General features: G+C 43.2%; 2 protein-coding genes across 7 annotated transcripts in view; one reads left to right on the forward strand and one right to left on the reverse strand.

Annotated features, from left to right (window-relative positions):
• Positions 1 to 13,265, reverse strand: part of sgcg (sarcoglycan, gamma) — a 17,849-nt gene extending 4,584 nt beyond the window's left edge. The window contains exons 1-8 of one of the 6 annotated variants that reach the window (XR_014030467.1): positions 12,265 to 13,256; positions 9,791 to 9,926; positions 3,436 to 3,646; positions 3,188 to 3,289; positions 2,422 to 2,509; positions 2,046 to 2,165; positions 1,050 to 1,122; positions 400 to 523 (exon numbers count right to left, since the gene is read on the reverse strand). Coding sequence is in view for 4 of the 6 variants with exons in the window: in XM_081370458.1 (XP_081226584.1) it covers positions 400 to 523; positions 1,050 to 1,122; positions 2,046 to 2,165; positions 2,422 to 2,509; positions 3,188 to 3,289; positions 3,436 to 3,630 (702 nt within the window). In the remaining 2 variants the exon portion in view is untranslated. Of the gene's footprint in view, positions 1 to 399; positions 524 to 1,049; positions 1,123 to 2,045; positions 2,166 to 2,421; positions 2,510 to 3,187; positions 3,290 to 3,435; positions 3,647 to 9,790; positions 9,927 to 12,264 lie in introns of all 6 variants that reach the window. The other 5 variants (XM_081370458.1, XM_081370456.1, XR_014030468.1 and 2 more) reach the window with 5 other exon arrangements.
• Positions 13,266 to 16,918: 3,653 nt separating this feature from the next.
• trappc4 (trafficking protein particle complex subunit 4) lies at positions 16,919 to 19,558 on the forward strand. Its single transcript, XM_081370460.1, has 5 exons — positions 16,919 to 17,189; positions 17,295 to 17,469; positions 17,874 to 17,977; positions 18,833 to 18,959; positions 19,082 to 19,558. Exons 1-5 carry the CDS (start codon positions 17,015 to 17,017, stop codon positions 19,158 to 19,160), a joined length of 660 nt encoding a protein of 219 aa, XP_081226586.1. The 5' UTR covers positions 16,919 to 17,014; the 3' UTR covers positions 19,161 to 19,558.
• The last annotated feature ends 47 nt before the right edge of the window (positions 19,559 to 19,605 follow it).

Raw genomic sequence — 19,605 nt, forward strand, 5'->3', positions numbered from 1 at the left:
GTCATGTCCACAACATCGAATCTGGCCCCGTTTGAAAAAACTGTTTGGACACCCCAGGGTAACATGAACCTCAAGGATCACATTTTAAAATAAAAGTAATACTGCTATCATTAACAACCATCTTAAAAGAAAATAAGGAAGAATAAACAAGAGACTTTTGCTAAAGTCTACTGTTTATCCTAAGAAGAAGACACAACGTGTGTTCAAACTAGACATGTTAATGTGTCAGACTGTGCTCAGATTTGCTAAAACACCAATGTTGCTAAATAACAGCAATAAAAAGTCCTCGAATTCCTTCAAAACCAAATTATATGAGTTATGCTAGATCAGGGAATGGTGAGTAGCTCCATCCATGAAAAATCTAACAAAAGTTGAAAAATCACAGGCAGCTGTGCTTACCAGTCCTGCAGTTGAGTGTAGCTGAATGTCAAAGTGTGCTGTCACGTCAACATTTCCAGCCAAGGCTTTGATGTGAACGCCTTTTGGGGCATCCATGCTGAGAGAGCGCGTTGGAGACTCCAGTCTTAAATGACAGGGGAATGCATTGAGTAGTTACCACGCTGAACATTACATCGTTTGGACACAAGATGGCCACAAAATACTCTCAAATTCATACATGGAAATCGGAAGGAAACTGCACTGTATTTAGGCCTATATGGGAAAAGTTATTTTTGGAGAAGAAAAAGAATTAAGCTTTTGTTGACAACCAGATGCCTTCGTGACTCAGGTCTTAGACATCAAAGATCACAGCTGGTTAATCCCCTGTTGGAGACTTCTATAAAAGTTATTTCAGGGAATATACTCAGTACCATTACTTTTAATGGGCTGACATTTTTAAGCAATAATGTTTTTGAGGGGGCGGGGAGACAAATATATCACAGCATATGCAGAGACAAAATTGGAGCAAATTATAAAACGCTAAGTTAAAGTAAGCTAGTTAGTTTTAGTTTATATGCAAATAAGTTTAACGACCAAAATCCTTTATTTTTACAGTAATGGCAATCAGTATGGGAAGAGATGATGTTATGAATTATGTAGTGTATGCTTACTTTAGCTCTTTGTTGAGGACTGCTTTGACCAGAGGAGTCTTAACAGAATGCTCAAAGAAAGCACCTTCTGGACCTGTCCAAACACAAGAACACTTACAATCATACAAAGAAAGTGTAAAAATCATTCAGTATCAGATGTGACATTTCATTAGAGCGAATAATCACATCATTGCAATTATTTAACAGAATACAGATTATGACATTGGACAAATACTGGTGTAATGAAAACATGTCCAGGTCATTATTTCAGCCTAAAATCTAAAGAGAAATTATCTCTCGCTCTCTCTCTCTCGCCACACAGTATATATATATATATATATTAGTACCAATGCATATATATATTAGTACCAATACTTTTCTGCATTGTTTATTTTCAATAAAATTCAATAAAATAATTTTTCAGTTAAAATCAGCATATATTTAAGATGTGGAACAAATACTACATTCATTCGTAAGCAATGTACAATTTAAATAATAACATGTAATTTTTTTCACATCACAGTAATGAGACTTGGCATGGAAATTTGCTAAATTTTGCATTAAAAAATTCAATTATAGAAAATAACATAAGGGTCCTGAAACAGCCTTCATTCTTAAAGTAAAATATCATTTCTTTTTTTGACTCTGGGGTGAAATATGATTTAAAGAATGGTCTTGGCAAGATTCATGAAATTCACCTAAGCATAACAAAAATCGAAATCGCTTTAGGCTAGTTTGGATGAAGTATTAATATTTAATCTAGTGTGTAAACCCACTGTGAATCATGAAATAGCGGATATTTGTTGTTTGTTGTTGAAATCTCAGTTTTAACCACTGTGTTAAAGCAACTGTTTCATACGTTAAATACTAACTTGGCTCTTCATACATTTTAATGAATATTTGCAGCAACACAATAAAGTGGAACAGTACTTTTTTATCATTATAACAATACTATTAATACACACAGCAGATAATCTTTTTTTTTTTTTCATTATACATGTCTAGTTTCAGGCTCACCTGTTACACGGAGCTTTCCTTTTCCCACAACAGCTCCATTTCCATCTGCATAAAATAATTTTTCATCATGGTTTGAACTGATGTTGAAGAGTTGGCCGAAACCCTCAGCCTGACTGGGACCTACGAACAGAATAAAGGAGAGAATGTAGACAAACATCACACTTTTTATCAAAAGACAGACATTTAGTTTCATCAAATGTCCAATTTCACTCTGAAATATGTCACATTATGAAAGTAAAACGGGTTGTGAATGCTATTTTATGTTGCGACATGTTCTGTGCGACCCACTTAATTAAGCAAAATCATGAACTAAACCAATAAATGTACATTATGGATCTTAATATATAACCAATAATACATTTTGTATGTCTCGTACCTATGGACACACTTCCTGTTACGTCACCATTGGCATTGCGGGCATTGAGCGTCACATTCTCAGAGGAGTGCACCAGAAGAGCTGAATCCTGTTATGAAGAGAAGAAAGAGCAAAATGGGTGACTAAATCTATCTATCTATCTATCTATCTATCTATCTATCTATCTATCTATCTATCTATCTATCTATCTATCTATCTATCTATCTATCTATCTATCTATCTATCTATCTATCTATCTATCTATCTATCTATCTATCTGTCTGTATATCTATATATCTATCTATATATCTATCTGTCTGTCTGTCTGTATATCTGTCTGTATATCTGTCTGTATATCTATCTATCTATCTATCTATCTATCTATCTATCTATCTATCTATCTGTCTGTCTGTCTGTCTGTCTGTCTATCTGTCTGTATATCTATCTATCTGTCTGTCTGTCTATATATCTATCTATCTATCTGTCTGTATATCTATATATCTATCTGTCTGTCTGTCTGTCTGTCTGTCTGTATATCTGTCTGTCTGTATATCTATATATCTATCTGTCTGTCTATCTGTCTGTATATCTATCTATCTGTCTGTCTATATATCTATCTATCTGTCTGTCTGTCTGTCGATCCATCCATCCATCCATCCATCCATCCATCCATCCATCCATCCATCCATCCATCCATCCATCCATCCATCCATCCATCCATCCATCCATCCATCCATCCATCCATCCATCCATCCATCCATCCATCCATCCATCCATTTACTCTTACCTCTCTAGAGTCGATTTCCTCGGCATAAAGAGGGAACAGAAAGTCTGATTCTCCCTCCAGTCTCAGCCCATCTGCATTGACTTGCAGGTATCCCATGCCTTCCTGAAACAGTCAAAAACACAGAGAGCTCTCAACATTCGTGTGACTTATGCTCATCTAAATATGTAGGAATCCAAATATGGATTCATATTTCTATTAAAAATCAATCAAATGTGTGATCTAAAGTACTTTGAGTAAAGCCATCTTACTGTATTGAACCACATAACTCGCAGGATCCAGATCGTAAGGGCGAAGTTCACCACCAGGATGATCAGGAGAAGCAGAACGAACAGATAGAGGCAGCGTTTCCTCCAGCCGTAGATGCCGATCATGTAGATGTACTCCGAAACTGAAGCCAGGGTCCCAGAGTCATCTGTGGCGGTGAGGTACTGCTCACGCACCATCTGACAATCAACATTAGTGCTTAACTCATTAGTCAAGAATCATTCTGATTGAATAATACGTCATGCAACTCTATCAAAATGTAAAACTACAATTCATGAAAGTGCGCGTGAAATTTTTACAACCTGAACTAACATACTTTGTTATTAAAAAGTCTTATTAAGAAACTTAGGTTACAATATTTTAAGGTGTCATTGTTACAGTGCAATTATATATTTAAGTACTGAGTAATAATAATTAACATACTCGGTTACTAATGTAACCTCGGTTCTCTCTAGAAGAGGGAACGAGTATTGCGTAAGGTTAGCTTACGCATCGGGAAAGTCTTCTTTCTTCGAGATCTGAAGCCAAAAAATTATCCTTAATTTTGTATACATTGTCAACGCAGTGCAGCAGCCGACAGACCTAGGCAGGCTGTATAAGCGTGCTCATTGGCTGCTCGGCGGCAACTGCTTAAGCCTATCGGTGAGCGCTCTGAACGCGGCAACCAATGAGGGCGCTTCGCGCCCTCCACACCCTTCTAACCGTCAGAAAGGGTGTGGCCAGCGTGTATATATTCAGCGCTCACAGGCTAAAATTCTGGTTTTCGCAGTCTGAAGCGCAAAAGCTCGTGGCGCGACACGGCAGGTTACGCAATACTCGTTCCCTCTTCTAGAGAGAACCGAGGTTACATTAGTAACCGAGTACGTTCTCTTACGAGAGGTCTCTCGTATTGCGTAAGGTTAGCTTACGCATCGGGAACCCTTTGTCAACGCCGTGTGCGCCGAGCATCCAGCCCATGAATCCCAGGGAAACCGGGGAAAACACTCTGCTGGGAAATGTGGCCGGTCGGAGAGACGGGCCAGCGCAGTACAGGCACTTAATGCAGCATATGAAATAGAGCGGCGCGGCCGGTCTATAAACATATAACAGTACAAATAGTAGGGCCGGCAGAGCGAGCCCATACAGTACATAAGCACTCATAAGGGTAGGAGAAAAACGACATAGTCGGTCTCACATGAAGGGAAAAATTCCCGCGCGACAGAGAATAATACGGGTGGCCAGCAGCGCGGGCCAGCACCGACAACAGCGCGTAACGGGAAATAGGAAACAGAGCGGATCAGCCGGTCTGAGTCAAACACTTCACCCTGAGTATAGTACCAGAATAGCGCCAGCATATGAACGTAGTCTGCACACGAGAAATGGGCAGAGCATACATGTCACTTATGCTGACAGTATTTTTGCCTGTAGGGCAGGAACTTCCAGGTTATAAAACCTCACTAATGTTGATGGGGAGGCCCAGCCCGCCGCCATACAAATACCGTGATTAGAAATTCCGCTGGACCAGGCCTACGACGAGGCCATGCCTCTAGTGGAGTGGGCTCTGAAGCCCAGAGGGCACTGCAGGTGTCTGGAGGCATAAGCTGCTGCTATCGCGTCCACTATCCACCTGGACAAGCTCTGTTTCGAGGCGGCAAGACCATTGGTGCGTCCGCCGAAGGAAACAAAGAGCTGCTCTGAACGCCTGAAAGCGGCAGAGCGCGTGATGTAAACTCTCAGCGCCCGGACAGGGCATAGGAGGTTATCACTGTCCCCACTGTCGGATGCTGGCAGAGCCGAGAGGGACATAACTTGTGCCCTAAACGGGGTTCCAATCGCTTTGGGGATGTAACCGTGTCTCGGTCTGAGAATGACTTTCGAGTCATTCGGCCCGAACTCAAGACATGCAGGGCTAACAGATAGCGCGTGCAAATCACCCACTCGTTTGACTGAAGACAGAGCTATCAGAAAAACGGTTTTAAGCGACAGATACTTTAGATCCGCGGATTCAAGCGGTTCAAAGGGAAAAGCCTCTAGGGCCGCTAGGACCAAGGACAGATCCAACGAGGGAACCGAGGGGGGCCGCGGGGGATTCATCCGTCTAGCTCCTCTGAGGAAGCGGATAATGAGCTCATTCCTTCCCATTGCCTGGCCGCGCGTCGTCTCAGCGAACGCTGCAATAGCGGCCACATATACTTTGAGCGTGGAAGGGGATCTGCCCTTTTTCCAACAGCTCTTGTAAGAAGGAGAGCACCCGCGGGACCCCGCATGCGCGCGGATCCAAGTTTTTAGTAGCGCACCATTTAGAAAACACCGACCATTTAGACGCGTAGAGCCGTCTCGTGGAGGGGGCTCTCGACTGTGTGATCGTGTTCACGACCCCTTCTGACAGGTCAACGGGTATCCGTTGATCACCCATGCATGCAGCGACCAGCGCTCTGGATGGGGATGCCAGATCGATCCACCGGCTTGGGAGAGGAGATCCTTTCTCACCGGGATCGGCCATGGGGGTGAGTGCGACAGCCTCACTAGCTCTGGGTACCAAGTTTGGTTTTCCCATCGCGGGGCTATAAGCAGCACTGAGTGGTGCGTTTCTCTGATCCTCGAAATGACCTGTGGCAACAGGGAGATCGGAGGAAAAGCATACAGCGGGAGGCTGGGCCATGTCTGGGACAGCGCGTCCTCGCTCTTCGAATAAAACTTCGGGCATTGAGCATTGTCTTTCAACGCAAAGAGGTCGATTTCCGCTCTGCCGAATAGGCGCCAGAGAAACTGGACTGTCTGGGGGTGCAGAGACCATTCTCCCGGGGGAATGTTGTCCCTGGACAGTCTGTCTGGACCGACATTCAGGTGGCCCGGCACGTGCGCGGCTCTCAGCGAGCGCAGCGAGCGGTAAGCCCACACGAGAAGGCGTTCTGTCAGCCTGCACAGATTCCTGGATCTGACACCGCCCTGTCGGTTCACATAGGATACCACGGACGTGTTGTCCGAGCGGACTAGCCCATGGTGATCCCGTATGAATGGGAGGAAGCGCCTGAGCGCGTTCTCGACCGCTATCATCTCCAAACAGTTTATGTGGAGGCATTTTTCCCGTTCTGACCACAGGCCAAAAGCCGGTTTGCCCTCGAACAGAGCGCCCCAGCCTGAGGTGGAAGCGTCCGTCGAGATAACTTTGCGGTGTGAGATAGCTCCCATTGTCACTCCCCGCTGGTACCAGTCGGCTGCTAACCAGGGCTTCAGAGCTGAAACGCAGCTCTGAGTCACTCTGATGCGGATACCGCCGGAAGCCCATGCTCTGTGAGGCACTCGGGCATTCAGCCAGCGTTGTAGCGGGCGCATTCGTAAAAGACCCAGCCGAAGCACTGCTGCGGCTGAGGCCATACAACCTAGTAACCTCTGAAATGTTTTGAGAGGTACGGTGCTGCCCGGCCGAAGGGACGCGGCCAGGCGTCGAATGCAGCGCGCGCGCTGTGTCGACAGGCGGGCCGTGTACTGATATACCTGACCGTCGAAGGCGAATCTCAAGAATGGCCTGTGACGGGGTATTATCAGGATCTGAAAGCACGCGTCTTTTAGATCGAGAGATATAAACCAGTCCCTCGGGCGAATTTGCGCGAGAATTTGTCTGGTTGTGAGCATTTTGAACGGTCTTCTCATAAGAGCCTCGTTCAAACGTCTCAGATCCAAAATTGTTCTGAGAGCTCCGTCCTTCTTGGGAACGAGGAAATAACGGCTGTAAAAGCCCGACTCGCTCATGGAAGGGGAAACTGGTTCTATAGCCCTTTTGCACAGAAGTGTAGCTATTTCTGCTCGAAGTAGATGTGCTACTTCCCCATTCACTCTGGTCTCGATACGCGCTTGAAAGCGCGGAGGGCGGCGAGCGAACTGCAGAGTATAGCCCTGTTTTACTGTGCTTAGCACCCGTTCCGATGCGCCTGGAATAGTTTCCCACGCTTTTGCGTGTGCAGCCAGGGGCAGAATGGCCTCCGGGCTCCGATCGCCGCGCATCGCGGGCTCGAGAGCTCGAAACGGAGGGGCAGGCGCGGCGCGCGCGCTCTTGGTGCTTAGATACGGCGGATCGCACGCAGCGATAGCTGGCCGTTTTACACACAGTGTCCCGGTGGCTTTAGACAGGGGAACATAAAGTGTGAGGCGCGACGCGCGATGGCGGCGTCGGGGGCGAAAATGTTCGTTAGTATGTGTGAGCGCTCGAGGGCGGGCACAGGAGTTACATTCAGGGGCGGGCGCGGCGCGCGCGCTCTTGGTGGTTAGATACGGCGGATCGCACGTAGCGATAGCTGGCCGTTTTACACACAGTGTCCCGGTGGCTTTGGACGGGGAACATATAGTGTGAGGCGCGAAAATGTAGTTAGTATGTGTGAGCGCTCGAGGGCGGGCACAGGACTCACATTTAAAACATGACCGGTCGTGCGAGGCCGTGTGACAGAGCGGGCAGTGAGTAGGTGTGGGCACGGAGAAGTGGACACGTGACCTACTTTTAACACTAAAGCGGCTTTTGCCTGCTTCATGAGAGTGGGCTCTGTGAGAGACACGGGATGTATAGTGCTTGTGTACAGGGGTGAGCACAGAACGTGGGCACATTCACTGTACTAGAAACCCATACGGCGTCAGCCGTGCAACCAGACATTATGCTCTTCTGAAATTTGTCTGGGTTGCCGTGAGAACGACGGATGCGCGCAGGCGAGCGGGTAGATACCGGCTCGTTGACTGCGGGGTAAACAGCTGCAGTAGCCGTGGCAACGGGGACTGACAGAGCGTTAAGCTTCGACGGTGGTCCAGCCGCAGGGCTGCGGGATTTAACCGTCTTTTCTTCTCTCGTGTTTAGACGCTCAAAAATACTCGAGCACCCTGAGAAGGTGTGGTGCGAGAGGCGGGTTCGCTTTCTGTAAGTAAGAAAGACTGGCCGCGAGCTCGGAGAAGCAAGCAGCATAAATTTTATTTCCCCCGAGAGCTGGGATCGAACGCGGATCTCTCGCATGAAAGCATATGATTCTGCCACTGAGCCACAGGGGAAACACATAAGCTTTCAGTAAGCGCGAGCATATAAAAAGCGACCTCATGTGTCGCGTCGGCGTTTGTTTGCAGGCGAGCGTGTGTTTAAAACAGGCTCGTTTACTGCAATAGTAATATTTCCAGTCGCCTGAACTTAAGAGGGGACTGAGAAATGTGTGAGGATTGGCGGTTGTCCAGCCGTAGCGAGACTAACACACTCTCTTCTCTTTTCGCCGGTGAGTGAGGCGCCCACGCTGAACGCTGCTCGTGACCGTCCGCTTTGTCATCCCTTGAACGGCGCAATCTGCGCGGCCCAACGAGGGAGAGAGCGGGCTTGTTTTCTGTATGTAAGAAAAACTGGCCGCGAGCTCGGAGAAGCGAACAGCATAAACTTTAACTGCCGCGAGAGCGGGGACCGAACCCGGGTCTCTAGCTTGACAGTCTAGGATTCCGCCACTGAGCCACAGGGGAGAATACATTAGTATCATGTCTTGTGACGGCGTTTGCTTGCAGGCGAGCGTGTATTTATAACAGGCTCGTATACTGCAATAATAACAATTCCAGTCGCCTGAACTTAAGAGGGGACTGAGAAATGTGTGAGAATGGAGGTTATAGTCCAGGCCACGGCGGGACGAAAACACTCTGTTCCCCTTTCACCGGTGACGCGCGAGGACGGAGTAGCTTTCTTGTAACGTAAAGAGAGCTCAGACCGTCCGCTCCTGCCATCCCTTGTGAGCGGCGCAGTTTGCGCGGCTCGAACAGAGGGAGAGGAAACTCGCTCCGAGACCGTCCGCTTCTGCCATCCCTCGTGAGCGGCTCAGTTTGCGCGGCTCGAACAGAGGGAGAGGAAACTCGCTCCGAGACCGTCCGCTTCTGCCATCCCTTGTGAGCGGCGTATTGCACGGCTCGAACAGAGGGAGAGTACGGGTATCTATCACATTCGCCTCATCTCCTGACGCAGCGGCGGCGCGGGCAGAGCCGGCGGTTGAGCGGCCGGGAGGGAGAGGGCGAGAGAGAGCTCGAGGGAGAGGTTCCGGCGAGCTCCTCAGTCACAACAGTCTCCGGTGGTCGCTGCGAGCGGCGCTTCTTATTGCGCGGCCCGGCAGGGACAGGCGGAGCGACAGCTTGGTCGAAAGCTTCAAGTCGAGCCCGCAGGGTCGACATTGAAAGCTCTTCGCACTCGGAGAGTGCGGTGGCGGCGTGCCCGCGGCCCAGGCGGAGAGCGCAGAGAGGTGGCGGTCTCCGTTGCTGAGCGGGGCGCGGCACGAGCCGCAAAAACGAGGCGTTTTTACAAAAACGCCTCGTGCTCTTTTAGAGTACACACAGAAACAGTAATAATGTAAAGGATATGTCGCCGGATAGCGTAGCAGGCACGGATGGCTGAAGGCGGCGAAGACGGCCGGCTTCCTCAGGCGCTGTCCTAAGCTTGCTGGTCGCTGGTTTCAACGGCGGCGGCTCTCAAGATCCAGCGATGCGAAGAGCGTCGCTGAAGACAAGAAAATCAGAATTTTAGCCTATGAGCGCTGAATATATACACGCTGGCCACACCCTTTCTGACGGTTAGAAGGGTGTGGAGGGCGCGAAGCGCCCTCATTGGTTGCCGCGTTCAGAGCGCTCACCGATAGGCTTAAGCAGTTGCCGCCGAGCAGCCAATGAGCACGCTTATACAGCCTGCCTAGGTCTGTCGGCTGCTGCACTGCGTTGACAATGTATACAAAATTAAGGATAATTTTTTGGCTTCAGATCTCGAAGAAAGAAGACTTTCCCGATGCGTAAGCTAACCTTACGCAATACGAGAGACCTCTCGTAAGAGAACTACACGTACTTACTATAGGGTTAGGGTAGGATTAGGGTTTGGTTGAGGGATAGTTGCATGTAATTATGCATAATTTATTGTTATTGCTATAGTAAGCACATGTAACATATGTAACAAGGACACTGTAAAATAAAGTGTTCCCGAAACTTAGTAACCTTGACACGCCATGATTTTTGTTCTGTATGTAGTTCACATCATATGACTTTGGTAAACAAAAGTTTTTCAAATATTAATAAGCACTGAGGCAGTTTTGTTACAAAACTCTTTCATTCACTTAATACCAGGTGTAAAGAGGCCTTTGAGTACGCCAAGTATGCTTGAAAAGACTTTTGATATACTAAGACATAAGAAAGTACACTCATAATACTTATGAAAGGGGAAAAAATGCAATCTTCAACATGGTGAAATAAGTGCGCCTTCTAAATAAAATAAAACTTTCAGCATACAGTAATTACTCCACATTACTCTAATTATGCTGATATGCTGCAAGAAACATGTATTATTACTATCAATGTTAAAAACAGTTGTGCTGATTAATGTTTTTGTGGAAACTGTGATATTATATCAGATATAAAATATAAATATTTTGTAACATTATAAATGTCTGTACTGCTACTTTTAAATTTAGTTGAATAAAAGTTAGCAGTTGAATAAAAGTTTTTTTTATTCTTATTCTTAAAACCACATTGGCAAATGTTTAACATACTTGTAACCAGCATAGCATCAGCCTCACATTTATTTGATAAAATGTAAATTACATATGCTGTTTTCTGTCAAAACAGTGATCTTTTGAGATTTTGTCAGAAGGAAGTGTAGCACAGCATTTACTTTGAATCAAATGCTACTGTCAGATGAAGGAAAAACTGACACAGCCTTCATGTCTCCCCATGGCAATTCATCCAAACATTCCTTGGGTTTGGACTTGCATGATCCAATTTCTTTCTACTCCCATTTAAAACATAATTACCAGCCAGAAATTAAACATTTATATGATATCAATGGCTGCAGAGGATCATTAAAGTCCTACAAGAAAGTAAACATCTTGACGCCACAAGTTGCTCACAGACAGCCTCTCTCTTTCTCTCTCGGTCTCTCCCTCAGGACTTTTTTCCATTAACCCACCCTACCGATGCTCTTTCACTGTTTCCAGCCTCATCTAAGCTGCCAAGAGAAGAAATTACAGCAGAACACTGCCTTTCCAAACCACCGGAGTCTGACTTTGTTTTAAACAGAAATTCCAAGATCCTCGTGGTGTCAAAGCCGGACCTGATCAAATATCGAGCGAACCCAGGAAGATTGAGCTGGCGTGATATTGCGCTGTTTCTGTGGAGTTGTGCTGGAGGATAAACAGTTATAAGGTGGGAAAACCAGTTCTCTGAGGAGCCCAGATAAGAGCGTGTGGAGAGAGGCTGTGGGCAAACATAACAAGCTGTGTGAAGTTCTTCTCACTCAGTCTAATCTTGCAGTCTGCATAACTCCAGCGCGCCGTAATGCCTCGGCCCTCTAAAAATAGGTCCCAGGACTGTGCTCTCATTTTAAAGGGGAAAAACAGCCAAAGTGTTGGAAATAATGATCAGAGCGCAAACATTATGACTGCGAATTGATTTTTTCAACCTCTGAATATTTCTTAATTTCATAGGCTGATGTTATGATTTTGACAACATGAAAAAAGGGATAAAAATACAATGCTGTGCAAAAGTAAGTGTACCCCATTAAAAAGTTGTTAAACATGAGTGGCCATTTTGCTACATACATGGATAACATTAATGAGTAAAGATTGTATAATTTAACAACAATGGTCATTGTTTAGACAAAATACTGTTATATTGTGATCATAAACAGCTTTAATTTGCCTTTCATTCTTTCTCTAACAATTCCACATATTCTGGCCATTCGAACATTATTTAGCGATGAGAAACAAGAAATATGTTTTAAAAGATCAAGTCATGAGTCAAACTTGACTGAAAAAAAAAAAGAAAAAAAGAGTTGAACTTAAAGTGTGACTTACCCTTGCTGTTTTAGTGTGATCGGACACACTCCTCTGCAGGCTCAAATCTGCTTGTGTTGCGCAGCAGTGCTGGAGTCCTCCGATCCGTCTGTCTGTCAAACCCTCGACAGCTGCCTTCCATACATCTGATTCTGGATCAGTCTAAGTGCAGACACCCTCCCCAAAGGGATCTCACATATCCTTCAGAGGTCTCTACACCTCGCGTTAAGCACATGCAAGACTTTACTGAACACTTGATAATGGATTCATTAGCGAGACTCAAACACCAGTAGCTGGTTGTGTTGTTTCTCAGGGAGAGAGGGAGGGAAGGAGGAAGGGTAGAGCGCGCGGGAAGAAGGAAAAAATGACTGTCAAGAGAGCATTTTCTGCACTTGTTTGACTTTTCTGCATGTGAGTCACTTTGTAAGCACGAGCTCTGGAGAGGAAACTAAAGTTAGCGGCTTCGCTCATTGAGGATCAGCTTGTCTGTTGGTCTTGCTCTATTAAGGAGTATTAATAGATGCGTCTCTCTCTGCCAGCTGCAGCTTCAGGCTTGTTATGCACTGAGTTTTATGTTGTATCTCTAACATAGTTTTCAAAGATTAAGAGTCAGAATGGTCCTTATGAAAACTGGTATAAAACAAACCCCAAAATTAGTTAATCCAAAGATGGAAATAGGAGCTCCATGCTGTTATAACAGGGTCCCACCACTGCAGGTCCTTAAAAATTTAATTCAGTTGTATCAAAATTAAGGTCTTAAAAAGTCTTAAACGGTAGAAAGAAAAGAAAATTTGAAGAGGTCTTAAATTTGAGGACAGATAAACAGGAATTGCGATATGGCTTAAAGTTTTTGGGCTTTTAGTATGGATATGTTAGCCTTACTTACTGTTATCTATAGGCTAGTGAGCTCCAAAACAATGACAGGATTCGCATTTAGAAGATATAAGCATTCAAAACTTACAGTCTCTCTCACTTCCACCAACATGGATCAATGATTTTGATGACTTCACTCTGCACTTCAGCCTCTCATTCGATTTTCTGTCCAATCAAATGCTCTCTAGAATCTCAGGCGTCCCGCCCCCTGCATTATAAATAGACGCTGGAACTGCAGTTAAAATCGTTCACTCTTCACACATTTACGAATTTCTACATGGCATATAGTGCCCTATATAGGGGATAGGGAACGATTCATGTAAAATATGCTTTCCATTGGGGAGAATGAAGTCTGGTTTCATGAACCGCCGCTGCGCGCACACAGTCTGCTCCGGTCCAGAAACACGATAGCACACAGCGGATTATGCGCGAGTTGGTGCAGAACAGAACAGAGCCATTTGAATTCTGCACAGAATGTTACATTTTAAAGCAATATGGAGGAGATTAGGAGAAACAGAAAGCGATTAGGAGGAAACTGCGGCTTTCCCGAGCTTTGATATAAACTAAAAGCTATTGGCTATTTAAAAAAAGGGAAGGAGCTCTGCGATATGTCCCGCCCAGCCTTCCTGTTTTAGCGGAAATTACGTCAACACATTGAATCACGCTGCACGTTTCAAGGCACTTTAGTGGGCCATCAATGATTATTAAACCTCAAACGGCGAAGATCTAATTGTGAGCGACTGCATGTTTCAAAGTAAAAATGTGGAGCTGTTGCACGTTCTACAGGCTCGCGGTATCAGAGCACAATCAGTGAACACCGCAGATTTATGCCAAGTGATCTACTGTTGATGAATTACGGCAATGCTTATGGTACTGTTTATATCATACATGCAAACTCATTGCATTTCTAAAAAGTGCAGCTATGCCTTTAAGAGTTACCAGGGTAACTGCTATATTTCAGCTATTCCATAAGTTCCACCTACTGGTAGAGAGTGAAATTGCATTAATTAAAAAAAAAAATTAAAAATATTAATATTTTGAAAGAATGCTCTCTAAAATCATTCTTAAATCTAAATGCAGATTTGCTGCTCAGAAACATTTATTAATATTATCAATGTTTAAAAACAGTTGTACTGCTGCATTTTTGTGGAAACCAAACATTTTGTGAAAATGCAACTTTTTTCAGGACGATGAATATAAAAAGAACAGCATTTATTTGAAATAAAAAACTTTTTTTACATTCTAAAAGTTTTTTTTATTGTCAATTCTGATCAATTTAATGCATCTACGCTGAATAAAAGTATTAAGCATCCTGAATGGATAAAATAAAAGCATCTTAAAAGGACGCTGATGGGCAGAATGAGAAACTGTAGCGCTGTCAAAGCTTACACTGGATCGTGCACATCCTGTGGCTCTTTCTGTATTCAGGGTGGAGGCAGAAGAAGGCAAACAGCTGACCACATCCATCAATAGCTGACCCCTGACTTCCCTCAGCCAGCAAAGACAATGACGGGTTTCATCTCGCTTTTATTTACCATTCAAAGCTGTCTGTAACAAACAGAATGGATAATAAAGACCTGACTAGTGTTGGAAATGCTCTGTAGAAGGGAAATATCTGTATAGACTAAAGGGAAAAGACTGTTTCTCGTAAATGTGTAAACAAGTAGAAAATTAGCAGAGAGCAAATGAAAATATAACACAGAACAAAATTAGTATCCACATAATTCCACACCTTAACATCTAAAGCTCAAGCTAAGCCCTTTTTGAGTTGAAAGTATACCAAGAGCACAGCCCTGACATTTTAAAGTGTGAAAACAAATGTCTTTGTTCAATTAGACATCGACAACAGCTTATATCCTCATATTGCAAGCTTCACTGTGCATAAAAAAAGTGCAAATTGTAACATAATTAGACCTTGAACCAAATTACTCTATAAAATAGATGAATTCAGGTTATTTAGGACACTTTAGTTTTTACCATCATCTCAATGGCAAAAAGTGTCACAATCGACCTGAATTAACCCTAAGTGTAGTACCTAACCTGATACGGGTCATTAAAAGCAAGGAAGGCAATTTTCAGAGAGGCTAGCAATAGCGAGCTAGCTTTGAAAGCACAAGATCCCACCCTCCCTTCAGAGTGTCTCCATAACCAGGCTTCTTTCAAAACACATGAACGCTTACAGCAGGGAGCAAACAAAAGCGTCACGAGAGACTGCGTTAAACTACCTCTATCTCAAACTATCTCAAAGCACATAACATTACAATAATAATGAACATAATAATGAACATAAAGAGCACTGACCTGTATCACCTGCAGATTCATTTCGGCGTTTATAGTGTTGCCATTGAAACGCATAAATTTGAGTCACGAACTGCTCCGAGTATAACGTCACGGGTTTCCATCTCTTACAAATTACAGTAGTTATGGTGTGAGCGCAACATAAGCTTGTTGTTTTGGTTCAGGAACTGTAAAAGGTGGCTGCTGTTTCAGTTGCGGTGCTCGGTGACTGACGTCTGTCTAACGCTGTATATCATGAAACGCGTTTATGACGTGTGACGCCTGCGCGAGCAGGTGCGCTGAGGTATGGAAAAACATATGTTGACAGGCAGGTAGGACATTCGGTCCAAATGCAATGATTGGACGAACATTTTATGATCCTACTACGCCTTCTACAGATTTGCAATCAGGCAGCAACATGAGAAAAAAAATCTGGAACAAATCACATAGCCTACCGTGGCTTTAATGGCAATGGAGATTAGTCTGATATAAAGCATTTTAATATTAATCTTGTTAAAAGTTTAAAAATATATATATATATTATTATTTTAAATGAAAAGTAATAAGTAAACTAATGTAAAATGTGATTTTCACAGGTTCTTCTGGGTTTGTATTTGCATTAGGCCTACCTGAAAAGTACCTGTTCGTTAAGTTTGTTTCTTAATTTGCTCTTTTATCTCAGCTCAGAGAACACGATTCAGGGCATGAAGAACAGGAGGTCAACAGAACTTGTTGTCTTTCTTCGTGTAGACCTTGGTCTTTTGCTTAAACAAGACCATTCAAAATCTTTATAGAGCCTAGCCTAGGCCTACTGAACTAACATTGATGCAAGATGTTCAAAAGATTAAATAAGAAGGTAGCATTACTATAGCTAAGCCTTATATAACTATTCATAACTGGGATTATTTAAATATTTCACTTAGATAGTTAAGTTATCTGTTAGGAATGTTCTGGATAATTCGTCGCTATTTCCCACGAAAGTTGCCTCCATTGCCTCCAGAGGGCGTGTGGGAACTCAGAAACAGGAATCTCTATTCAAACTGCCTGTATTGTGTTAAGTCTTTAACATGCGAACATTAAAACGTTAAAAAAAACGAATTAAAGATTGGAAACTGAATTAAAATTTAAATTGGCACAAAATATAGATTTTAAATTAAATATTTATGACTCATCAGAAACAACCGTGATTAGTCCATCCTGAAAGCGCGGAGGAAAGTATCATGTACCATGTGACAGCGCTTTCTCCTTAATCTTCTTCAGTAGAGGTTTGGATAATAATTTACACCGTAATAAGAATTATACTGTAATCGAGTGATAAATAAAATACGTTAAAATAAGATAATTATTACAGCAAAGATGCTGGCAATAAAATATAAGCCTTGGCCAATCAGTGCGCTCTTTGGGCAGGGTTTTATGGGAAACGTAGTTTCCAAAATCAAACTATAAACACATTAATTTAACCCTTTACAAAAAAATACTGCACGATAATACCATTGTTATATTTAAAATATAATTTATGTATGCGGTCTTGCTTTGTCTGCCTGTTTACTATTTTTTTAATTTTTCTACTTTATTTCCCCACACCACAAAGTCACATGACTGCCCCATTGCCAGGAAGAAAATGGCGATCTTCAGTGTATATGTTGTCAATAAGGCTGGTGGACTCATCTACCAATACGATAATTATGTACCTCGAACTGAAGTCGAAAAAACGTTCAGCTTTCCTCTTGATTTAGTTTTAAAGATTCACGATGAGAAGGTAGTTGTGTCATTCGGACAGCGGGACGGGATCAGAGGTTCGTGTTTATGTGTCTGCAAACCATCCCATGATGTATACACAATTGTAGTTCAGGGTAACCTTCTGTTCTTGTGAATTAAATGAATTGTTTTCTTTTGTGCAGTCGGTCACGCGCTCCTTTCCATTAACGGAGTGGATGTGAATGGCAAGTACACGGCTGAAGGGAAGGAGATACAGGAATATCTGAAAGATCCTGCTAACTATCCGGTGTCCATCAAATTCGGCCGACAGAGACTCTCGTCCAATGAGAAACTCATGCTGGCCTCAATGTTTCACTCGTGAGTATATTTCCTTAAATAGATATTTCACTACTTTATTGTAATGTTGTTTCAAACCTGTATGACTTACTTTCTTCATTGAAACACAAAAGGCATTCGCATAATATCAGAAATATTTATTATTTTTTATCAATGTTGAAAAGAGTTGTGCTGCTTAATATTTTTGTGGAAACTCATACATTATTAATGATTTTAAAGTTCCACAGAACAGCATTTAGAAGTCCTTTGCAACATTGTAATTTTTTAAAAGAAACTTACTGACTTTAAATTTGTGAACAGTTGTGCGATATATAGATAAAACATAATCAGAAGCATAGCAACCATAAATTTTTCATCAAAATGCTGTTATGTATTTTGAAACGGACTTGTTTTTATTAGATGTGTCTTTTCCTGTCTTTTCTAAGGCTGTTTGCCATTGGATCACAGTTGTCGCCTGAAGTTGGCAGCTCTGGTATTGAAATGCTGGAGACGGATATGTTTAAACTGCACTGCTTTCAAACACTCACAGGTCTATTTTTCTCTCTTGTTGAAATGACAAAATGATATGAAAGGTGCAATAAGCGATTTCTGAGAAACACTGTTGATATTTGAAATCAACCCAAACAAACACACCCCTCCCTTCATTGCTCCGCCCCCAAAATTCAAGAACACGCAATGCAAGAGTGGGTGTCTCTTTATCATAGCTGAAGCGAAGCAAAATAATGCTTCGCAAAAATGATGAACAAAGGACAAAAAAATGAACATACACACAAGAGTACAAGCAAAAGTTGATTGTTAATCGTCAGCAGCTCCCGACAAATGACCCTCAAAACTGTCCTGTTACTACAGCTAACATTACAACAACAGCATATCTTGTTTCTGTGAAACCGCAAAACCAGTGTTACTCACGTATGGAGAAGAAACAACACAACCTCAGTGTTTGTTTTCAGGCCTTACCGCTTCAGTCTCTCCAGCGCTGGAAAGCTTTTCTAATATTAACATGTGTCCTAAAGCTCTTGCCTGATCATAACTCTTCTCTTCTCATCATGAGTGGACACGCCCCCTACTGCTGACTGGCTCACTCTCTCCTCCCCATCATGAGTGGACACGCCCCCTACTGCTGATTGGCTCACTCTCTCCTCCCCATCATGAGTGGACACGCCCCCTACTGCTGATTGGCTCACTCTCTCTCCTCCCCATCATGAGTGGACACGCCCCTTACTGCTGTTTGGCTTCAAGTGTGTTTTGCTGCTCGGTCCGATCCACTTTCAACAGCGTTTCTCAGAAATCGCTTCCTGCACCTTTAAGTCATAGAATGATGTGTTCATTTGGTGCCAAACAAAACCAGTGATACTGACAGAACTTTTTGTTTGTATTTTTGCAGGTATAAAGTTCATTGTATTGGCAGACCCTCGGCAGTCTGGCATCGATGCCCTCCTAAGAAAGATTTATGAAATCTACTCAGACTTTGCACTGAAGAATCCTTTCTACTCTTTAGAGATGCCTATCAGGTGTTTTTTTTATTATTACAAACATTATAGATTTTATGAGCTTTGCATGCAGTTCAATTTGATGCTAGTATTTGATGCAACAAGGTTGTGCATAACAATGAAAAATGCATGATTTCTTTCAGATGTGAGCTTTTTGACCAAAACCTAAAGATGGCTCTGGAAATAGCAGAGAAAGCTGGGACATTTGGACCCGGATCCTGAACTGGACTTGGATTGAGCGTGTTCATCCACCTGACAGGATCTCCAGAAGTTCTGCAGTCAAACCTGTCCAGAGAAATGATTGGGTTGCTGGCATAAGGATTTCCATCCTTTCCAGGCTTTTTTCTCAAGCTTAAATGATTTAACTCAGTTTAAGACCACTGTAACTGGCTCTTTTTTTGAAATGAAGTCCCACATTTACAGTGAGACAAAACCTTTGTAAATAATGTACATGTTTACAGTTTAAGTTTGTAATGTGATCTTGTGCAGAACTTCTAAACAAGATGGAGGAGCTCAACATGCTCAATACTTTTCTTTGAAATATGTTTATTGGTGTCTATCCAAATGAAATTAAATTAATTTGCATTCTGTCAACAGAATATAATAAAAAGTCTACTGTATCTCGGATCCTTTCAGTCCAAAAGTTTAAAAGAAGGTCAAACAATAA

The sequence above is a fragment of the Scardinius erythrophthalmus genome (genome assembly GCF_964197995.2).
Source record: "Scardinius erythrophthalmus genome assembly, chromosome: 7".
Taxonomy (NCBI): Eukaryota; Metazoa; Chordata; class Actinopteri; order Cypriniformes; family Leuciscidae; genus Scardinius; species Scardinius erythrophthalmus.

Excerpts from the sequence above, each read along its gene's own strand:
- trappc4 (XM_081370460.1), top strand. The coding sequence starts at position 17,015 with ATGGCGATCTTCAGTGTATATGTTGTCAATAAGGCTGGTGGACTCATC. Across the intron at positions 17,470-17,873 it reads CTGGCCTCAATGTTTCACTC|GCTGTTTGCCATTGGATCAC; the intron begins GTGAGTATATTT and ends GTCTTTTCTAAG. Across the intron at positions 18,960-19,081 it reads TCTTTAGAGATGCCTATCAG|ATGTGAGCTTTTTGACCAAA; the intron begins GTGTTTTTTTTA and ends GATTTCTTTCAG.